General features: G+C 43.5%; 1 protein-coding gene across 1 annotated transcript; it reads left to right on the forward strand.

The window, feature by feature from the left end:
• The first annotated feature begins 2,014 nt into the window (after positions 1-2,014).
• On the forward strand, positions 2,015-4,082 carry LOC128839472 (uncharacterized). Its single transcript, XM_054032506.1, has 2 exons — positions 2,015-2,212; positions 3,376-4,082. Exons 1-2 carry the CDS (start codon positions 2,197-2,199, stop codon positions 3,966-3,968), a joined length of 609 nt encoding a protein of 202 aa, XP_053888481.1. The 5' UTR covers positions 2,015-2,196; the 3' UTR covers positions 3,969-4,082.
• The last annotated feature ends 18,745 nt before the right edge of the window (positions 4,083-22,827 follow it).

Consider the following 22,827-nt stretch of genomic DNA (forward strand, 5'->3'; position numbering starts at 1 on the left):
GTACATTCTTCTGAAGTTCTTAAAGTGCTATGCAAACGTGCATGTGACTGTACCACACTTCCCGTAAATCAGGAATTCTCCCCTTTCTACAAATGGGGAAACAGCCACAGAGAAGGGGAATGATTTGTCCAGTCATGCAGCTTTGGAAATAGAACACAAATCACCTGATTTATAGGCCATGTCTACACTTACAAGGTTACAGTGACACAGCTGTACCGATACAGCTTTGCTGCTGTAAGAGTGCTCATGTAGCTGCGTTATGCTGGCAGGAGAGAGCTCTCCCGTCAACTTAGCCATTGCCACTCGTTGAGCTGGTTTTATTATGTCAGCAGAAGAGGGTCTCCCATCAACATAGCGCTGTGCACACCAGCGCTTATGCCAACAAAACTTATGTCGCTCAGGGGTGTTTTTTTCACATCCCTGAACGACAAAAAAGTTTTGCCCACATAAGTGCTAGTGTAGATGTGGCCCTAGTGTTGGACTTGAACCATTAAGTAATATTTCCTTGTGACTAAGGAAAGCATTTGCGCCCTCTTCAAAGTAGGTGAAAGACTGTTATATCTGCCTTGCATGTTCTACTTACCAACTACATAAGAGGGTTATAAACAGAGCTGAGTGAATTATTGATTTAGTTCAAACTGAAACAGAATTTTTCAGTTTGTCCTCACCAGAACAACTACAACACCTGAAAAGATTTCATTTGGGGTGAAACTAAACATTTTGTTTGACCTTTTTTTCCCCCCCCCACATTAGGTTGTTTTCAGGTGTTTTTCACATTTTGTTTCTTTTAAAATGTAGCTAAGCTGCAAAATAAAAGGCTGTTTGGGGGGGAAAAAAGGTAAAAATATTTTGTTTCAAAATGGTCAAAATGAAACACTTCAAAACAAAAAGATTTGAAATATTTCATTTTGAAATGGCCAAATTGAACTGTTTGATTTCTTTGATTTTGGGGAGGGGGAGAGAGGATGGGACAAATCTAGTCACTGCATTTGCCCCAAAGAGTTTTGGTGCCCCAAAAATGTATTTTTGGCAAATTCACTAGTTGCTGAAAAAAAGTCACCCAGCTCTAGTTGTAAGGCTAAATTAATTACTATTTGTAAACCACTAAGCGATCCCCAGCCAAACAATACTAATGTAACCCTTCTACCAGGGGGTGCCAGCAGCAGCAAGGGCCGGGTTCAGTATTTAGGGATTCCTTTTCAATAATACAACACAAAACTGGCTCGAGTCCCCACCCAGTGACCTGGGACAATTACACACCATCCACTGGGCACCTCTAAGGCCTGGTCTACACTACGACTTTAATTCGGATTTATCAGCTTTAATTCGAATTAACCCTGCAACCGTCCACACAACGACGCTATTTATTTCGATGTAAAGGGCCCTTTAAATCGATTTCTGTACTCCACCCCGACGAGCGGAGTAGTGCCAAAATCGATTTTAGCAATTCGAATTAGGGTTAGTGTGGCCGCAATTTGATGGTATTGGCCTCCGGGAGCTATCCCACAGTGCATCATTGTGACCGCTCTGGACAGCAATCTAAACTCGGATGCACTGGCCAGGTAGACAGGAAAAGCCCCGCAAACATTTGAATTCCATTTCCTGTTTGCCCAGCGTGGAGAGCACAGGTGACCACAGATAGCTCATCAGCACAGGTAACCATGCAGGCTGATAATCGAAAAAGAGCACCAGCATGGACCGTGAGGGAGGTACTGGATCTGATCGCTGTATGGGGAGAGGATTCAGTGCTTGCAGAACTTCGTTCTAAAAGACGAAATGCAAAAACTTTTGAAAAAATTTCCAAGGGCATGATGGAGAGAGGCCACAATAGGGACTCTGAGCAGTGCCGCGTGAAGGTCAAGGAGCTCAGACAAGCCTATCAAAAAACAAAGGAGGCAAACGGTCGCTCCGGGTCAGAGCCGCGGACATGCCGCTTCTACGCCGAGCTGCATGCAATTCTAGGGGGGGGCTGCCACCACTATCCCACCTGTGTTCGTGGATTCTGGGTCGGGGATAGTCTCATCAGCGACGCCTGAGGATTCTGCCGATGGGGTAGAGGAGGAGGAGGAGGAGGAGGAGGATGAGCTTGCAGAGAGCACACAGCACTCCATTCTCCCCAACAGCCAGGATCTTTTTATCACCCTGACTGAAGTACCCTCCCAAGCCTCCCAAGCCAGTACCCAAGACTCTGACCCCATGGAAGGGACCTCAGGTGAGTTTACCTTTTAAAATATAAAACTTGTTTTAAAAGCAAACGGTTTTTAATGATTACTTTGCCTGACTTTGCATTCGCGGTCAGTTCAGCTACTGGAAAAGTCTGTAGCTACTGGAAAAGTCTGTTAACGTGTATGGGGATGGAGCGGAAATCCTCCAGGGACATCTCCATGAAGCTCTCCTGGAGGTACTCCGAAAGCCTTGCCAGAAGGTTTCTGGGCAGTGCATCCTTATTCCCTCCCTCCATGGTAGGACACTTGACCACGCCATGCTTGCAGCAAGTAATCTGGTATCATTGCCTGACAAAGCCTGGCAGCGTATGGTCCCGGTGTTTGCTGGCATTCAAGCAACATCTGTTCTTTATCTTGTTGTGTAATCCTCAGGAGAGTGATATCACTCCTGGTAACCTGGTTGAAATACGGGAACTTAATTAAGGGGACAGAGGTGGCCGTTCCTACTGGGCTGTTTGCCTGTGGCGGAAAATAAATCCTTCCCTGCCGTTAGCCAAGCGCAGATGGGAAATTGGCCCTGAGTTTTTCGCGTTTGGCTAGCAGGGATCTTCCCTGTTACCAGCCACGCGGTGGGGGGAGGGGTACCGTGATCATCCCAGAGAATTCATGGCAGGAGGGGGGCGGCGGCGGGGGGTGGTGGTTAGTTTGGTGCCTGCAGGGATCTTCCCTGATACCAGCCACGCGGTGGGGGGGAGGGGTACAGCGATCATCCCAGAGAATTCATGGCGAGAGGGGGGGGTGGTTAGTTTGTTTTCTGGTGCTGCTGAATGTTAACAAAAAAACCGCAGCACTCTACTTGCCTGAAGGGGCCCAGACAAGCCCCCCCACACTGCCCCCCCCCCAACTGGCTGAGATTGGCCAGGCTTCTGCAGCACTCTACAGGCTATGCTTGGTATGTGGGAAAGGAGGGTGCAGAAGCTGTAAAACAATGGCTTACCATGGCCGCATGCAAGCCGAATTCTGTTGCCCAGACCTGTGATCTCTAGCAGCAAAGCCACAGCACTCAGCATTAAGAGGCAAAATGCGACCTTGCACAGAAATCACATGTGCTATGTAATGTGAACAGTGTTGGTCACCGTGAAAGAGTATAAGCATTGTTCTGCAAAATGTAGCTTTTAAAACAATTCTCTCTTTTTTCCCCTCCCTACAGCAGCTGCAAATTCCTCAAGCCTCCCTCCTCCATCCCGAAGGTTATCACAGATAAGGCGTCGTAAGAAGAGAACGCGAGAGGAGATGTTTTCGGAAATTATGGAATCCAGCCGCAGTGACAGAGCTCATGTGAATGAGTGGAAGGAAACAGTTTCAAAGTATAGGAAAGAAGTCAGTGAATGTGAGGAGAGGAGGGACCAACGTGAGGAGAGGAGGGACCAACGTGAGGAGAGGAGAGACGCTCGAGATGAGAGGTGGCGGCAGGAAGACCAGAGGATGAAGGATGCAACGCTGGGGCTGCTCCGGCGTCTGGTGGAGGTTCAGGAACGGCTGCTGGAAAACAGACTGCCGCTTCAGCCCCTGTTCCACCCTCCCCCCTCCCCATGTTCCGTATCCTCCTCACCCAGACGTGTAAGAACTCGGGGGGGGGAGGCTCCGTACACCTTCCCATTCCACCCCAGTAGACAGCCCAAGCAAAAGGCTGTCATTTTTTTAACCTTTTCTTTGTGGCTTTTTCCTTCCCAGCAATCCTCCTCCCAAATACCACCCGGGTTCCCTCCCTCTTTTTCTAATCTATTAATAAAGAATAAATGATTTTTAAATGATAGTGACTTTATTTGGTTTGAAAGAAAGCTGGGGGAAGGGGCAGGGTGGGTTCCTTACAGAAAATCAGTCAATAAAGGGGGCGGGTTTTCATGAAGGAGAAACAAACAGATATTTCACACGGTAGCCTGGCCAGCCATGAAACTGGTTTTTAAAGCTTCTCTGATGCACAGCGCTTCATGGTGTGCTCTTCTAATCGCCCTGGTGTCTGGCTGCGCGTAATCAGCAGCCAGGCGATTTGCCTCAGCCTCCCACCCCGCCATAAAGGTCTCCCCCTTACTTTCACAGAGATTGTGGAGCACACAGCAAGCAGAAATAACAATGGGGAGATTTCTTTGGCTGAGGTCAGAGCGAGTCAATAATGATCTCCAGCGACCTTTTAAACGGCCAAATGCACATTCTACCACCATTCTGCACTTGCTTAGCCTGTAGTTAAACAGCTCCTGACTCCTGTCCAGGCTGCCTGTGTATGGCTTCATAAGCCATGGCATTAAGGGGTAGGCTGGGTCCCCAAGAATAACTATGGGCATTTCAACATCCCCAACGGTTATTTTCTGGTCCAGAAAGTAAGTCCCTTGCTGCAGCCCTTTAAACAGAGTAGTGTTCCTGAAGACGCGAGCGTCATGAACCCTTCCCGCCCAGCCCGCGTTGATGTTGGTGAAACGTCCCTTGTGATCCACAAGTGCTTGCAGCACCATTGAAAAGTACCCCTTGCGGTTTATGTACTCGGTGGCTTGGTGCTCCGGTGCCAAGATAGGGATATGGGTTCCGTCTATTGCCCCACCACAGTTAGGGAATCCCATTGCAGCAAAACCATCCACTATAGCCTGCACATTTCCCAGAGTCACAAACTTTCGTAGCAGCACCTGAGTGATTGCTTTGGCTACTTGCATCACAGCAGCCCCCACAGTAGATTTGCCCACTCCGAATTGATTCCCGACTGACCGGTAGCTGTCTGGCGTTGCAAGCTTCCACAGGGCTATCGCCACGCGCTTCTCAACTGTGAGGGCTGCTCTCATCTTAGTATTCTGGCGTTTCAGGGCAGGGGACAGCAAGTCACAAAGTTCCATGAAAGTGCCCTTACGCATGCGAAAGTTCCGCAGCCACTGGGAATCGTCCCAGACCTGCAACACTATGCGGTCCCACCAGTCTGTGCTTGTTTCCCTTGCCCAGAATCGGCGTTCCATGGATAGAATCTGCCCCATTAACAACATGATCTCCAAAGCACCGGGGCCTGTGGTTTCACTGAATTCTGTATCCATGTCCGTGTCCATGTCCTCATCATGCTTGTCGCTGCGCTGCCGCCGCTGCTGCCTCCTCGCCTCATTTCTCTGGTCCTGGCTGAGCATAAACTCCACGAGAACGCGCGAGGTGTTTACAATATTCATGACTGCTGTCTTGAGCTCAGCGGGCTCCATGCTTGCCGTGGTATGGAGTCTGCAGTGTTCACCCACCCAGGAAAAAAGGCGCGAAAATGGTTGTCTGCCGTCCGTTGCTTTCATGCAGGGAGGGAGGGAGGAGGTGAGGCTGTACCCAGAACCACCTGCGACGATGTTTTTTGTCCCATCAGGCACTGGGATCTTAACCCACAATCCCAATGGGCGCGGGAGACTGCGGGAACTATGGGATAGCTATGGAATTGCTACCCACAGTGCAACGGTGCAGAAATCGACGCTAGCCCCGGTACTTGGACGCACACCACCGAAGTAATGTGCTTAGTGTGGCCGCATTCATTTCAACCTGTTTTTCAAATCCGAATTATCTAAATTCGGATTAATCCCGTAGTGTAGACATACCCTAAGAGACAATCCTTCCCTTCTCGCAAGCAGAGTCTGAGTGTAACAGAACTTTTAATAAAGGGAGTGAAGTAACTCACAATTAATTTAGAAAAACACCGCAACTTGCCACGCCTCTCCACCAGCCCCACTGCTGGCTGCGCCTCTCTGCTAGCCCCCCTGCTGGCCGCTTGCTGCACCTCTCCACCAGCCTCCCTGCTGGCTGTGCCTCTCCGCCAGCCGACCTGTTAACCAGTTTTGACTTTTATGTCTCATTTCTTTTGTTCACTTAAAATCTCTCTCTTGTCGTTAATAAACTTGTTTTTATTGTTTTGTGTAAGCCAGTGTGTTTGAATTGAAGTGTTTTAGAAACTCCATTTGGGACAGCAAGAGTGTGTATATAATTTTTATTAATTAAATGACGACTTTCACGTAAGCTTGTATTGTTCAGGAAAGGGCTGGGCAGTACATATTATACATTTCTGGGGAGAAATGTGGGACTAGGGTCATCCTGCAACAAAAAAGTCAATGTGATACTGGTAAGATGCCACTCACACAGGCATAGCTGGGAGTCACTCACATGCCTGGGGCTGTTTGTGAGTAGACAAGGAGTGGCTAGAGCAGCAAAGCAGTGAAAAAGGCACCCCACGTTGGAGGGCAGTGGGACACTACTACTCATTAGTCTGGATCTTACCTTGGGCATGTCACAGAGGGAATTGCTGTAATATAACTATTATGCATTGTTTTATAGCAGCCACAAGTACAATAGGATGGTGTTGCCAGGAGGACTTCAGCTTCCTTGACCATGGGATGTTATTCCGCTAAGCAGAGATGGAGTCCACCTATCAAGGAAAGGGAAGAACATATTTTGATACAGACTGGCTAACCTAGTGAGGAGGGTTTTAAACTAGGTTCAATGGGGGTAGAAGACAAAAGGCCACAGGTAAGTCAAAAGCATAAAGTCCTGGGAGAAGGGTTAGAATCTGGGGGGAGCATGGGCCATTATAGGAGGGATAGGGGAGAGACAAGAGAGAACATGGGGGAAATCAAATCAGTATCTTAGATGTCTGTATACTAATGTGAGAAGTCTGGGGAAATAAGCAGGAAGAACTAGAAATGCTAGTTAATAAACACAACTAGGACATAGCTGGCATCACAGAGACTTGGTGGGATAATACACAATGACTGGAATATTGGTATAGAAGGGTACAGCTGGCTCAGGAAGGACAGGCAGGGAAAAAAGGGAGGAGGTGTTAGCCTTATATATCAAAAATGTATACACTTGGACTGAGGTTGAGGTTGAAACAGGAAACAGACTTCTTGAAAGTCTCTGGGTAAGGAAAAAAGGGGTAAAAAATAAGGGTGACCCATTACTCAGTGAGTGGGGGAAAACAATAACAGAAAATGTGGAAATGGCAGAAGTGCTAAATGACTTTTTTGTTTCAGTTTTCACCAAAAGTTTAGTAGTGATTGGATGTCTAACATAGTGAATGTCAGTGAAAATAAGGTAAGATCAGAGGCTAAAATAGGGAAAAAACAAGTTAAAAATTACTCAGACAAGATAAATGTCTTCAAGTCACCAGGACCATTAAATACATCCTAGAATACTCAAGGAGATGACTGAGTAGATGAGACATTAATGATTATCTTAGAAAAGTTATGGAAGATGGGAGAGATTCCAGAGGACTGGAAAAGATTGTGCCAATCAATAAAAAGGCGAATAAAGACAATTCAGGGAATTACAGACCAATCAGCTTAATTTCAGTACCTGGAAATATAATGGAGCAAATAACTGAGCAATGAATTTGGAAATATCTCAAAGATAATAAGGTGATAAGTAACAGTCAGCATGGATTTGTCAAGAACACATCATGTCAAACCAAGCTACTTTAGCTGTCTTTGACAGGGTAACAAGCCTTGTGGATGGGTGGAAGCAGTAAACGTGGTATATCTTGACTTTAGTAAGGCTTTTGAAACTGTTTCAAAATACCTTCTCATAAACAAACTAGGGAAATACAACCTATATGTAGCTACTATAAGATGGGTCACAAGTGGTTGGAAGAGTAGTTATCAGTGGTTCACGGTCATGTTCAAAAGTTCAAGGGCATAACGAGTGGTGTCCTGTAGGTATCAGTTCTGGGTCTGGTTATGTTCGATATCTTCATCAATGATTTAGATAATGTCATAGAGAGTACACTTTATAAAGTTTGAAGATGATGCCAAGGTAGGAGAGTTGCAAGTGCTTTGGAGGATAGGATTAAAATTCAAAATGATCTGGAGAAACTGGAGAAACGGTCTGAAGTAAATAGGATGAAATTCAATAAGGACAAATGCAAAGTACGCCAGTTAGGAAGGTACTTTGTGCGCGCGCGCACACACACACACACACACACAAAATGGGAAATGACTACCTAGGAAGGAGTACTGCAGAAAGGGATCTAGGGGGTCATAGTGAATCACAAGCTAAATACAAGTCAACAGTGTGTAACACTGTTTCAAAAAAAGCAAACAAGATTCTGGAATGTATTAGCAGGAGTGTTGTAAGGAAGACAAAAGAAGTAATTCTTCCACTTCATGCTGATTAGGCCTCACCTGGAGTATAGTGTCTAGTTCTGGGTGCTACATTTCAGGAAAGATGTGGACAAATTGGAGGAAGTCCAGAGAAGAACAATAGAAATGATTAAAAGGTCTAGAAAACGTCACCGATGAGGGAAGATTGAAAAAATTGGGTTTGTTTAGTCTGGAGAAGAGAAGACTGAGGGAGGGCATGATAACCATTTTCAAGAACATAAAAGGTTATTACAAGGAGGAGGGAGAAAAATTGTTGTCATTAACCCATGAGGGTAGGACAAGAAGCAATGGGCTTAAATTGCAGCAAGGGTGTTTTAGGTTGGACGTTAGGAAAAACTTCCTAACTGTCAGGGTGGTTAAGCAGTGGAATAAATTGCCTAGGGAAGTTTTGGAATCTCCATTATTGGAGATTTTTAAGAGCGGGTTAGACAGATATCTGTCAGGGATGGCCTAGGTAATACTTAGTCCTGCCTTGAGTGCCGGAGACTGGATTAGAAGACCTTGAGGTCCCTTCCAATCCTACAATTCTATTATTTATCCCTTCACATAACACAAGATTCAGGGGTCACCCAATGAAAATATTAGACAACACCTGTTAGGGATGCAGATAATATTAGTTCTGCCTTGAGTGTAGGGGCCTGGACTAGATGACCTCTCAAAGTCCCTTCTAGTCCTACGATTCTATTCTAGAAGCATCCCAGAAAAACACTGCCCTGAAAAATTTACAATCTAAATGATGGCCTTGAGAGACTAGTGAAGATATAACATATACCAGGAAGCAGAGGAAAGGACAGAGGTGAGTTACAGAAATATAATTGAATAGTGACTGATTTTAGGCATGCAAGAGTCTTCACAGTTCCAATGTTCTGTTCTCAAGTTTTTTGATGGAGGATAAATGTGGCAAACATCTTTAATTTTTTTAGTTGGTGCTACAGCTGTGGGTTTTTCAGAGAGTAACTTGAAGGAAGTGAGGATAAAGGCCTGGGAGTAGATTTTGGAAGGGAATTCCAGGGGTAGGAGGAGCACGGAAGAAGTTGCAGAGATATCTGTGAAAGGAGATGAAAGGTGCATCTGGCTGGGCATGTTTGTCGCAGGGGAGGATAGCGAAAGGAGAGAGGTCATGTGGAAAGAGCACTAGATTAGGACTCCACCCCTGGCTTTGCCACTGACCTGCTGTGACACTTTGTCCAAGTCACTTTACTTCACCCTGCTTTTGTTTTCCTTCCTACCTCTATCTGTCTTGTCTATTTAGAGTGCAAGCTCTTTGGAGCAGGCACTGTCTCTTGCTCTGTTTGCACAGTCCCCAGCACAATGGAGCCTCCATCTCGATTGGAACTGCTAGGTGCTATGGTAAGCCAAATAATAGTTATACTAACATATAATAAAAAGGATGCCAGGTCAGAGATGTAGGTAGTGGTTGCATGATGTAGGGCCTTGAAAGGATAAGAAGGATAAGGATAAGGTATTAATAGACAAGTGAGGAATGCCTATAGATTTTAATAGGAAGGATGAATACTCACTGCTTTGAAGTCCATGAGCATTTTCTCTCTCACACTCTGCATTCCCTTTATCAATCCTTTTAAATTTTGACTTGATTTTTGTAGCAAGTGGCTGATATCCAGCAGCTAAGGTTTATACATGTAATTCTCAACTATAGGTAGCACACAGCTCCTAACAGCCTTTACAGTCCTGTTTCCATGGAAATGGAAACTAGTGGAGGGACTATAAGTCTTTTTAAATGATAGAATACTATCTTTATCTTATTTTTGCTGAGCAATAAGACAAATACTTTGCATTTCTATAGCTCCTTCCATAGGTGGATCTCAAAGTGCTTTACCAACCTGAATTAATTTAGCCTCAGAACATCCTTGTGAAGTAGGGTAAATATTTATTCCCATTTTACAGATAGGGAAACTAACAGAGCAAAGTGACTTGCCATAGGATGAAGACAATCTATAGATCCCTTCAGGATGGGGATTGTCTCTGTTCTATGTTTGTACAGAGATCAGCACAGCTCAGTTCTAACTGGGGCCTTTGGGTGCTACCATAGTATAAATATTTAATCGTAGTATTAGAAACAGAACATAAATCTCAACTCCTAATTACCTCTCTTGACCAGAAGACCATCCCTTTTTCTGGGTGCAATATCTGTTTCCAGCTTTCCGTGGAACAGAAGCAGACTGAACACTACTATCTGAATTTAGAAAAAAAAAATCAACTTCTGACTTCCATTTCTCACCTTCACTTTCCTGGAATGCATATCAGATGAGGAACAATAAATAAAGGCTTAACAATACCTTTAAAAATAATTACCCTTACTATATATTTGCCCTTCTCGCTCCCATTTCCATGGAAATAGATTAGGGGGAAAGAAAACTTACAGTAGACTGAGAGAGTGGGTAGCTGCAAATATGATGTACAATTCTCACTAGTAGAATTAGCTTCAGGTTGTGTGGATTTTAAAAACCTCTTATTCAGATCAGGAGCAAAACCAAAAAGCTTAGGGAAAACAGGATAACTATATTTTCCCTACTATTTGTTCCTTTGGATGTTGTGACAGACCAAGACCAGTCTGGTAGAGGGCAAATATACTGGTCACTGGATGAGTAGTTTTCTGTTCCCTGAGTGACCAAAGCAGGGGCTGTACTAGAGTAATCAAGAACCTGTTAGAACCAGTTAAGGCAGGCAGGCTAATTAGGACACCTGGAGCCAATTAAGAAGAAGCTGCTAGAATCAATTAAGGCAGACTAATCAGGGCACCTGGATTTTAAAGAGGAGCTCACTTCAGTTTGTGGTGGGAGTGTGAGGAGCTGGGAGCAAGAGGTGCAAGGAGCTGAGAGTGAGGGTGAGAAGGTGTGCTGCTGGAGGACTGAGGAGCACAAGGTTATCAGACACCAGGAGGAAGGTCCTGTGGTGAAAATAAGGAAGGTGTTTGGAGGAGGCCAGGGGGAAGTAGCCCAGGGAGTTGTAGCTGTCATGTAGCTGTTACAGGAGGCACTATAGATAGCTGCAGTCCACAGGGCCCTGGGCTGGAACCTGGAGTAGAGGGTGGGCCTGGGTTCCCCCCAAACCTCCCAATTGACCTGGACTGTGGGCTCTTCTAGAGGGGAAGGTCTCTGGGCTGTTCCCCAACCCACATGGTGAATCTCTGAGGCAAGAAAATCCACCAATAAGTGCAGGACCCACCAAGATGGAGGAGGACCTCTGTCACAATGCGTACAATGAATTTCTAGAGGGCAGGCAAACTAACTAGCTAGTACTGACCTGTATGCTTATACCAGATAGCTACCCAATCAGAACCTTCACAGCCAATCAGATCCCTCATTTTATAATGTCCATGTTATAATAAAACTTTATTGAACTGACAGGCTTGTACAAGTAGGTCCTTGGTGAAACCAAAGTGGATCCAATTTTCTTGTCATACTACATAACAAATACAGTGGAGCAGGTATATATGATCACCAAGGGCTCAGACAAATATCTCCACAGAATTCCATAGATATTTTTATCTTTTCAGTGGGCAAAATTTGATTAGCAAGCATCTAGTTTTATGTGGTAGGGGAAATACCATGTTTTTTGTTTTTTCAGTTGTACCACTGGCTTAATAAAATAATGGCACTCACTCCTGGAGAAGCACCACAATGTTTTTCTACAGGCATTTGCTTTAGCCAGGTTTATGTCCTTGTTTGCTTTCAAATACAACCGAGTCTTACTCACACGAATGCTTGAAGGAAGCGAATTCTGACATCACAGGTTTTAAATTTATATACATCAACATTCACACTCAAAGTGGTATATCTCATCAGTGGTGCAACATTGGTTCACGTAGCAGAGAGGCAGGGCTCCCAACTTCTTCGCCTCTTCAGAACTTTGGCGAAGAAGTGATTAACTGAGCCAGCCAATGTTATGACCCTTCGCAGTGAGGGCTGTGCATGCACACCCATTTGTCTGTATCCATGAGCATAGGCTCCAACTTTCCAATGTGCCGGGGGGTACTCGACCCCTGGGTCAGCCCCAGACTCTGACTCCACTCCACCCCTTCCTCCAAGGCCCCCTCCTGCCCCCATTCTGCTTCTTCTGCCCCTTTCTGCTCCCTCTCCCCCGTGTGCCACACTCTTGCTCCTCCCTCTTCCTCCCAAAGCCTCCTGCACACTGCGAAACAGCTAATCTCGGTGGGCGGGAGGTGTGGGGAGGGAAGGGGAGGTGAGGTGCTGATCAGCAGGGCCGCCGATGGGTGACAAACACTGTGGGGTGGGGGGGAGCTGATGGGGAGCTGCCGGTGGATGCTCAGCATGCACTATTTTTTCTCCTTGGGTGCTCCAGCCCCGGAGCAACCATGGAGTCAGTGACTATGTCCATGACTGTGGTGATGACAGAAAATTACCAGTCAGTGAATAATTGGCAATTTGAATATTTTTATACGGGATGGGATTGTCTTTAGCAAAAAGAAGGGAACAAGTTTCCAAAATTATTTTCCAGAGTTCTGTCACAGAAACAATTAAGGCCCTAATCCTGCAAATTAATTTGCGTGGGGGGGACTCGTGTGTCCGTGGGGAGCCTTACTGCAGCCAGTGGAGATCTGCAGGGATAAATGTACATTATTTTGCAGGATTGGGGCCTTCATGAAACCATGAAGAATCTTCTCACTGCACCATTTGCAGTTAGGACTGTAGTTCACAGGCAAGTTCTTTGATGTACAGAGAATGAGAGAAAATTACATTTAAACTCTTCACACAGCTAATAGATCTCACTACATCTTAACTTTCTTGGAATGAATCCTTAGCTGAGGGGACTTTGTGGCCCACAAGGGGAAAAAACGTCAAATTTCATAATCCTCTTTATCTACTACTGTTCCCTCCTTCCTGAGAAAGTCAAAGCTTCTTCAAACTCCCTCCTGATGATGATAAGTATGAATTATGCTCATCCAATCAGGGAACAGAAATAATAGCACATGGCCAATTGCAACTAACCAGCATAGATCACATTTTGAATATCCAATGGAAGCACAGGCAAGGAGGCTGAGGGGTGGCAACAAATAAGATTATGTCCCTGAGAATCGGGGGGGGGGTCTGTGAGGAGGGTGAAAGGGGAATGGACAAAGGGAGTGCTGTTCAGTGGGGGGAGTGAGTCATAGATGAAAATCAGACTTGCAAAATACTTGTTCAGTAAATTCAAATAAAGAATAAATGAGAGGGAATCATGGTCCACATGTGGGTATTCTGTAAACAGATGAATAGGCTAAATGAATTGGGTAAATTATTCACTGTGCATTATTCACTCGGCTCTAGGATTTAGCAGCATGGTTTATTCTGTTAGTCTATTTTGTATTTCTTTACAGAGCAGTCAGGTAGATGCAGGATATTGTGTTAGGTTAAGCCTTTTCCATAAAAGCACGAGGTGAACTACTCAGTTTGCTTACAATGGCTCCCTGCCCAAGGGCACTTTACAGAGATTACATTACACAAAGACACAATTCAGATATGGCTCTGCAACAACAGCATGGTTTAGAACTCAGCCTTTGCTACTTAGTATCCTTGTTAATTGTTTACACATGTAAATAAAAAGCATGCATTTCATTTTGGCATGAAGAAAGCTGATGTATTCTCCTTGAACTGTTTGCAGAAGGCACAGCATTTAAAACAAGTAAAAAAGTAACACCTGCAGAGACACAAAGTTTTGCCATTGTTTGAGTTGCAGTCACACATGCCGTGGCACTTTTACTGTACTGTCACTCTGGAGATGGACAGCACTAGGTGCCTCTCTCATTGGCTAAAAATATTTCATAAAGTATGGTGAGGAAAGAAAAGTGATGCATCTGGACATCATTACAAATTGTGCAGTGCCTCTTTGGTGCGGGCCCTGACCTGGATTAAGGATAGGAATAAGCCAGGCAAACTGGTTCAGGAAAAACAAGAACCAAAATTCAGTTTGAATCTCAAACTAAAATCCCAATTTGTTCTAGCTTTGAAAAGTTTAGAATTGTCACCTCTTTTCTTTCTGACTCTGTGTAGCCTCTTACCAACCCGCCACTGAAAGCCAGCTTGGGATCACAGTAAGGCTTCTCATCTGTCCGTTCTCCTATGCGGGAGCAATGCATTCTAGGCCCTCAGACCCAGAAATCCCAGATCTCAGGGAATTTAAGTAAATTAGCCAGCCGCAGCCAGCGGAGAGAGTGCTAAATCTGACCTCTCACTCAACACACATGGAGGCATATCCACAAAGAGAGGGAGCCATTTTGGGGCATGGAAAGAGAGTTCAGTGAAGTGGGAGAGCCTGTTGGGGAAAGGGGAAAAGGGAATCGTGATCAGGGAGAAGCTACAGGGTGGTGGTGATGGGGTGCTATGTCAGGCAGAGGTAGCTGAGTCTCAGAAGAATCATTGAAAACAGAAGTTGGGGGAGAAAGAAAGCTTGTTAGGAGTCAGGATGAAAGAGTTTAGGTGATTAGATAAAGAGAAAACGAAGAAGAAAGAATGATCTGGCTGGGCTGAGAGAAACGGGAGGAAAGGCAAACAGAGGCATCAGGAGGATCAGAAAAGCATCCCAATATTTTAAATGTTTTCCTGAAGCAAACCTCTTACATTTCATCAATATGTAGTTGATGAGCAACCTGTGTGCTCCCACCTCCTCCGCTCAACCTCCTGAGTCCTTGCACTGGCACCTGACATGTGCTACATCAAATTCTAACCCCTCCTCCTTACAATGAAGGCTCTACACAGCTCTGCCCATTTACATTTCATCCCTCATCTTCTATCCTACAGCTGGCCAATTTCCTTCATACTTCTTCTGTATCCTCCCACAAACACCTTTGTCTCTTTCTCCCATGCTGTCGTCTGCTCCTATGCAGGGCAAGACCTCACTGAACCTGTATGCAATACAACATCTTTCTTCTCCTTCAAATCCCTCCTTAAACCTCACCTCTTCAGACCATGTTCTCAATATTGATCCAAACTCCTGTTCCAACTTGATGAAAGAAATGCACAAAACCAGGCCTACCCTCAAGTCTGGACAGTATACTCTTTTGCTATAGAACAAATTTCATAAGGTCCAATCCTTTCCTTAGAGAACCATCACTTCAGAGGTTATTTAGAAATAAGGAATAGTAGCTGAAGTCTTTGGAGGAAAGGATTTTTCTGAAAATTGGCAAAGAATTTGCACTCCCCTTCCAAATTACTGTACAGCCTGATTCCTTCTGGAATTGTGTGTTTCTTCCTACGCTGAAGGTACTGTTGTCCAGCAGACCAGGACTGTCAGTGCTCATTCCCATCCTGTGCATTTCTCATTTGTCCTCCCTCCACCATAACAACTACTGTTGGTTAGTATGCTAGTCTTATTTTCCTGGTCCCCAGTCATATTTCTTCAGTTCCCTGGCTCTTTCGGCATGTATCAGTCTCAGCCCCAGTAAGATTTCTGATCTGGTTATCAAATTATTTTGCACCATACCAAAGGTACATGACATACGAAGGATGAAGATGACTGCCAATGACTTCTCTATTCTCTAAACTCCTGCCTCCTTGCTTCTCTATCTCTGTTTCCATTATATTTACATCCCTGGTTCTTTCTGATTATTATTATTTATTATCATGGTACCCAGAGTCTTCCCCCCATCAGGATCAGAGCCCTGTTGTGCTAGGTACCATATGAAAAAAGAGGTAGACATAGTCTTTGCCCTGAAGACCTCTTGAATCCCTTTCTTACTCACAGGTGAATTATTTTCCTTCAGACTTGAACCCATGAAGTCAGACTGTAGTTATGCTTTACATACACTCTTGGAATCTAGAAAGAAGCAGAACCCTTTACTACCCTAAAGCTCTGGCTTTCTTTCATGGCCTGTAACTAATATATTTAAGCTCATTCCTGGTAAAGAAGTGGCACTTAGCAATGATGTACTAGATCAGGAAGACAGTTTTTTTCCCCATGCATAGTTTGTTGGAATCAGTTTGATTTTTGGGACAATGTATTAGAAAGATTCCTTTCATGTGCCATACCAGGACACTGGATAAACCAAAGCCAAAAAAAATCTGAAGCTTCAAGAAATCCTTCCCACATTTCACAGAAGACCTAGTGCATGCTGGGACCGGACTTCAGGAACTGTAGTTACTGTTGTATATGTGAACCCAGATGGATTGTATTTAATATTATTATTTGTATTGCCATAGTGCCTAGGATCTCTAGTCATGGACCAGAACTCCATTGTGTTTGGTGCTGTACAAAAACAGAACAAAAAGACGGTCCAAATTTACTTCCTCTCGTTTACAGAATTAGTGACTTAATGCAAGGTTCCCAGAAATCTGAAACATACAATCCTGCAGCTCTAATTCTCCTTGGCTTATAAGGAAGCAGTTGTATATTGTGCCATTTAAATATTTGGGGCATTGCAGTACAGGCAATTTTAGATGCCACAGGTGGCACAATGGAGTTTCTAGACAAAAACTGAGTTTTGGGCATGCCCTCAAGCTCTAAATCAAATTGTTGCTATTACAGATTGTGACATTGTGCAGTCTATATGGTTTTATAAAAATATAAGTGAATATAATGTAACTGGGATAAGCTTCATGCAAAAGGTCTCTTGTAAGGTATCATTACAAAGCTCATAATCTACTGAGTGTGATCATCCTATTTGTAGAAATGTACCACTCTTGTATCTAAAACTAGAAATATAAAATATAACTCTGAGGGCCTATTGTAATTATGTAAAGTGTGGGCCATTAAGGATGGTTTGGAATCTTGATGACTCCCGTTGTCTGCAGATGGCTGTATTTACCTGTGAGTCTTCCTGTATATTTGTGTGCTGGCAAGTGAGTAATGAAGTCTTGCAGTGACATGTGATCATGTCACCTGAACTGTAATCCATCTTTAACCTGGTGCTTTTCCAGTGGGGGGGGCTGGAAACCCAGAGGGACAAAGGGTTCCCGCCTTATGCAAAAGATATATAAAGGGGTGGAAGAGAACAGAGAGAGAGAGGAGCCATCATGAAGAATCCCTAGCTATCACCTGAGCTGCAACAAGAGCTGTACCAGGGGAAAGAATTGTGCCCAGGCCTGGAAGATGTCCAGTCTGAGAAAAAACTTACTGAAGCATCTCTGAGGGTGAGATTATCTGTATTCAGTTTGATTAGGCATAGATTTGCGCATTTTATTTTATTTTGCTTGGTGATTTACTTTGTTCTGTCTGTTACTACTTGGAACCACTTAAATCCTATTTTCTGTATTTAATAAAATCACTTTTTATTTAGTAATTTACTCAGAGTACGTATTAATACCTGGGGGAGCAAACAACTGTGCATATCTCTCTGTCAGTGTTATAGAGGGTGAACAATTTCTGGGTTTACCCCGCATAAGCTTTATGCAGGGTAAAAGGGATTTATTTGAGTTTAGACCCCATTGGGAGTTGGGCATCTGAGTGCTAAAGACAAGCACACTTCTGGGAGCTGTTTTCAGGTAAACTTGCAGCTTTGGGACAAGTGAGTCAGACCCTGGGTCTGTGTCTGGAGCCAGACGGGAGTGTCTGGCTCAGCAAGACAGGGTGCTGGAGTCCTGAGCTGGCAGGGAAAACAGGAGCAGAGGTAGTCTTTTGCACATCGGGTGGCAGCTCCCAAGGGGGTTTCTGTGATCCAACCCGTCACAATTGTGAACATTCCACTTTTAGCCCTGCAGCACCGACATACCCCAGTCTCTTTGTGTCCCATTTCCCCATCTGTAAAATATTAAATAAGGCTGTTGTGAGGATAAATTAATTCATATTTAAGTTGCTCAGATACAATGGTGATGGGAGTCATATGTATCTGGAGGTGGAAGGGAGCCTGTGGAAAACTCTGACCAGGTCTGCACACCTATAGACTAATTAGAGCTGTCAATTAATCGCAGGATTAATCCTCTCCCCCAAGCTCTGCACTCATATAGTTATTTCATTCTCTAGGAACGTTTGTTGGACCCAATCACCATGGCATCTAATGACATTTAAATGAAATCTATAGTCCTAATGCCTCTTATCCTTCAGGCAACAGCCAATTCCATAATACAAAAATAAACATAAGAACGTCCATACTGGGTCAGACAAAAGGTCCATTTAGCCCAGTGATCTGTCTTCCGACAGTGGCCAGTGCCAGGTACTTCAGAGAGAATGAACAGAACAGGTAATCATCATATGATCCATCCCCTGTTGCCCATTCCCAGCTTCTGGCAAACAGAGGCTAGGGACACTTCAGAGCATGGTTTTGCATCTTTGCCCATCCTGGCTAATAGACATTGATGGACCTATCCTCCATAAACTTATCTAGTTCTTTTTTGAACCCTGTTATAGTCTTGCCCTTCACAACATCCTTTGGCAAGGAGTGCCACAGGTTGACTGTGTATTGTGTGAGGAAATACTTCCTTTTGTTTGTTTTTAAACCTGCTGCCTATTAATTTCATTTGGTGGCCCCTGTTTCTTGTGTTATGAGAAGGAGTGAATACACTTTCTTATTTACTTTCTCTACACCAGTCATGATTTTATAGACCTCTATCATATCCCCCCTTAGTCATCTCTTTTCCAAGCTGAAAGCTCCTGTCTTATTAATTTCTCCTCATATGGAATTATGTTCCATATCCCTAATCATTTTTGTTGTCCTTTTCTGTATCTTTTCCACTTCTAATATATCTTTCTTGAGATGGGGGTGACCAAATCTGCACGCAGTATTCAAGATGTGGGCATACCATGGATTTATATAGAGGTAATGAGATATTTTCTGTCTTATTATCTATCCCTTTCTTAATGATTCCCAACATTCTGTTAGCTTTTTTGATGGCCGCTGCGCATCCACAATGATTCCAAGATCTCTTTCTTGAGTGGTAACAGCTAATTTAGACCCCCATCATTTTATATGTATAGTTGGGATTATGTTTTCCAATGCGCATTACTTTGCATTAATCATCATTAAATGTCATCTGCCATTTTGTTGCCCAGTCCCTCAGTTTTGTGAGATCCCTTTGTAACTCTTTGCAGTCTGCCTGGGACTTAACTATCTTGAGTAGTTTTGTATCATCTGCAAATTTTGCCACCTGACTGTTTGCCCCTTTTTCCAGATCATCTATGAACATGTTGAACAGTAGTGGTCTCAGTACAGATCCTTGGGGGACACGCCCATTTACTTCTTTCAATTCTGAAAACTGACCACTTATTCCTACCCTTTGTTTCCTATCTTTTAACCAGTTACTGATCCATGAGAGGACCTTCCCTCTTCTCCCATGAAAACCTTTGGTGAGGGACCTTGTCACAGGCTTTCTAAAAATCTAGGTATAGTATATCCACTGGATCACCCTTGTCCACATGTTTGTTGACCCTCCCCCCCCACAGGAATTCTTGTAGATTGGTGAGGCATTATTTCCTTTTACAAAATCACGTTGAATCTTCCCCCAACAAATTGTGTTCATCTATGTATCTGATAATTTTGTTCTTTACTATAGTTTCAACCAATTTGTCTGATACTGAGTTAGGCTTACTGGCCTGTAATTGACGGGATTGCCTCTGGAGCATTTTTTAAAAATTGGCATCACATTAGCTATCCTCGAATCATCTGGTACAGAAGCTGATCTAAATGATAGGTAACATACCACAATTAGTAGTTCTGCAATTTCACATTTGAGTTCCTTCAGAACTCTTGGGTGAATACCATCTAGTTCTGGTGACTTATTAATGTTTAATTTATCAATTTGTTCCAAAACCTTTTCTTTTGACACCTCAATTTGGGACAGCTCTTCAGATTTGTCACCTAAAAAGAACGGCTCAGGTTTGGGAATCTCCCTCACATCCTCAACCATGAAGACCGATGCAAGGAATTAATTTAGTTTCTCCACAATGGCCTTATCTTCCTTGAGTGCTCCTTGAGCATCTCCATCGTCTAGTGGCCCTACTGGTTGCTTAGCAGGCTTCCTGCTTCTGATGTACTTAATTGTTTTGCTGTTACTTTTTGAGTCTTTGGTTAGTTGTTTTTCAAATTCTTTTTTGGCCCTCCTAATTATATTTTTACACTTCACTTGCCAGAGTTTATGCTCCTTTCTATTTTCCTCACTAGGATTGAACTTCCACTTTTTAAAGGATTCCTTTTTGCAACTAACTGCTTCTTTTAGTTTGTTTATCCACAGTGACACTTTTTTTGGTCCTCTTACTATGTTTTTCTAATTTGGGGTATACATTTAAATTGAATCTCTATTATGGTGTCTTTAAAAAGTTTCCATGCAGCGTGCAGGGATTTCACTTTTGGCCCTGTACCTTTTAATTTGTTTAAATAACTTTCTCATTTTTGTGTAGTTCCCCTTTCTGAAATTAAATGCTACCATGGTGGGCTGTTTTGATGTCCCCCCCCTCCCTCATTGGGATGTTAAATTTTATTATGTTATGGTCAGTATTACCAAGCAGTTCAGCTATATTCACCTCCTGGACCAGATCCTGTGCTCCACTTTGAACTAAATCAAGAATTGTCTCTTCTCTTGTGGGTTCCAGGGCTGACTGTTCCAAGAAGCAGTCATTTAAGGTGTTAAGAAACTTTCTCTGCATCCTGTCCTGAGGTGATGTACTCAGTCAATATGGGGATAGTTGAAACCCCCATTATTACTGAGTTTTCTATTTTTATAACCTCCTTAATATCCCTTCACAGTCACTATCACCATCCTGGTCAGGTGGTTGGTAGTATTTCCCTACTGCTATATTCTTATTATTCAAGCATGAATATCCATAGAGATTCTATTGTACAGTTTGGTTCATTTAAGATTTTTACTTCATTTGACTCTACGCTTTCTTTCAAAAGTGTTATAAGAACATTCCCAAATACCCACTGATACATTGCACTATTTACTGCAATGCAATGGATTGTTAAATGAGTCTTTTCTTGCAGGCAACACCATTCAAGATCATGGTAAAATAAAAGTCAAACCTGGAGTTTTTTTAAGAAATTGCCTCTACTCCCCTTTTATTTATGCCACTTTAATAAATATTCATTTTTTTTCAGCCACCCTCACTAGGCCATTATTGATCAGTTTATTTGCTGTTCTACCAGCTAATATGAACTAATTTCCCCAGATTATTTACTGTGTTTTTAAGACTCACATCCCATTTGCTGCACCATTTTTCAATACCTGTTGGCAACATTTTGTACAAGAGCTGTGCAGGAGATCTCACGGTCCCAAAGCCAGGGTACTGATGTCTTTAATCAATTTTTCCTTACTTGCATCTTGGTGCTCAATGAATGCTTTAAGTGATGCTGCACTTGCTGCATAAGGCTAAGGTCAGGTGACCTGGAATGGGGCGTGCAAATTGATAGTTGAGTGATGAGTGGAGGGAGGGTGAGAGGTTGTTTGTTACTAACTCCAAATAAACACTTTCTCAGCCTATACACTGAGACAGCCCTGTACTTGAACTTTTCCTTAACAAACCTTCCCTTCCATCCATCTTCCCAGACCCACAGTTGTTGTGGGGAAAGATTATTATGCTGAAAACTTCAAATAAATACTGCCTTAGCTTGCTCGCTATTGAACTGAGAGTTCAGATTGATCAAGGTAAATTAGAGAGGTTAGAAACATTAAGGGTAATGTAGAGAGACTAGAAACACAGAGAAAGAGAGAGAGAAAGGGAAACCTATCAAGCTGCTTTTACATCCACTAATTCTGCAGAGGCTTTGGCACATTATGTACCTCCCTTCTCAATAAACACAGTGGCTGGAGTATTCTTTGAATTATCATCTACATGTAAATGGAGGGAGTAGGGGCTCAAGGGTGCCCATTCCTAAAAAAGAACTGTGGAACATATTGCTAGGCATCACAGAGTATAAAGCATTAAAATATATTGAAGGTAGATATAGAGGGAATTGGCCTACAGGGGATGATTTTAATGTATATTATAGTGTCTTTAGAAATAGGGTTGAGTAGGTGCACAAAAAGTACAGCAGTTGCCTTAATTATTTTCCCCTCAGAAGTCCTGCTTCACAATCCCTGGAAAATAAGTGAAAAAAGTTTTCCCAAATGCTTCCAATCACATACCAGAAGAAACTCTTGTCCAGGCATCCTCAGCAGTGGCAACTGAGTTGAAAGGACATCCAAGCAGCACTGTTACTAGCAATAATTCCAGCAGCATTGATTCTCCACCCATGTTTAAAAAAGATTAACTCAAACTGGAACGGGTGCAGAGAAGGGCGACTAGGATGATCAGAGGAATGGAAAACCTGTCGTATGAAAGGAGACTAGAGGAGCTTGGGTTGTTTAGTCTGACAAAGCGAAGGCTGAGGGGGGATATGATTGCTATCTTTAAATATATCAGAGGGATAAATACAAGGGAGGGAGAGGAATTATTCCAGCTTAGTACTAATGTGGACACGAGAACAAATGGATATAAACTGGCCGTGGGGAAGTTCAGGCTTGAAATTAGACGAAGGTTTCTGACCGTCAGAGGAAGTTCAGGCTTGAAATTAGACGAAGGTTTCTGACCGTCAGAGGGGTGAAATATTGGAACGGCCTTCCGAGGGAAACGGTGGGGGC

This window comes from Malaclemys terrapin, chromosome 6 (genome assembly GCF_027887155.1).
Source record: "Malaclemys terrapin pileata isolate rMalTer1 chromosome 6, rMalTer1.hap1, whole genome shotgun sequence".
Taxonomy (NCBI): domain Eukaryota; kingdom Metazoa; phylum Chordata; order Testudines; family Emydidae; genus Malaclemys; species Malaclemys terrapin.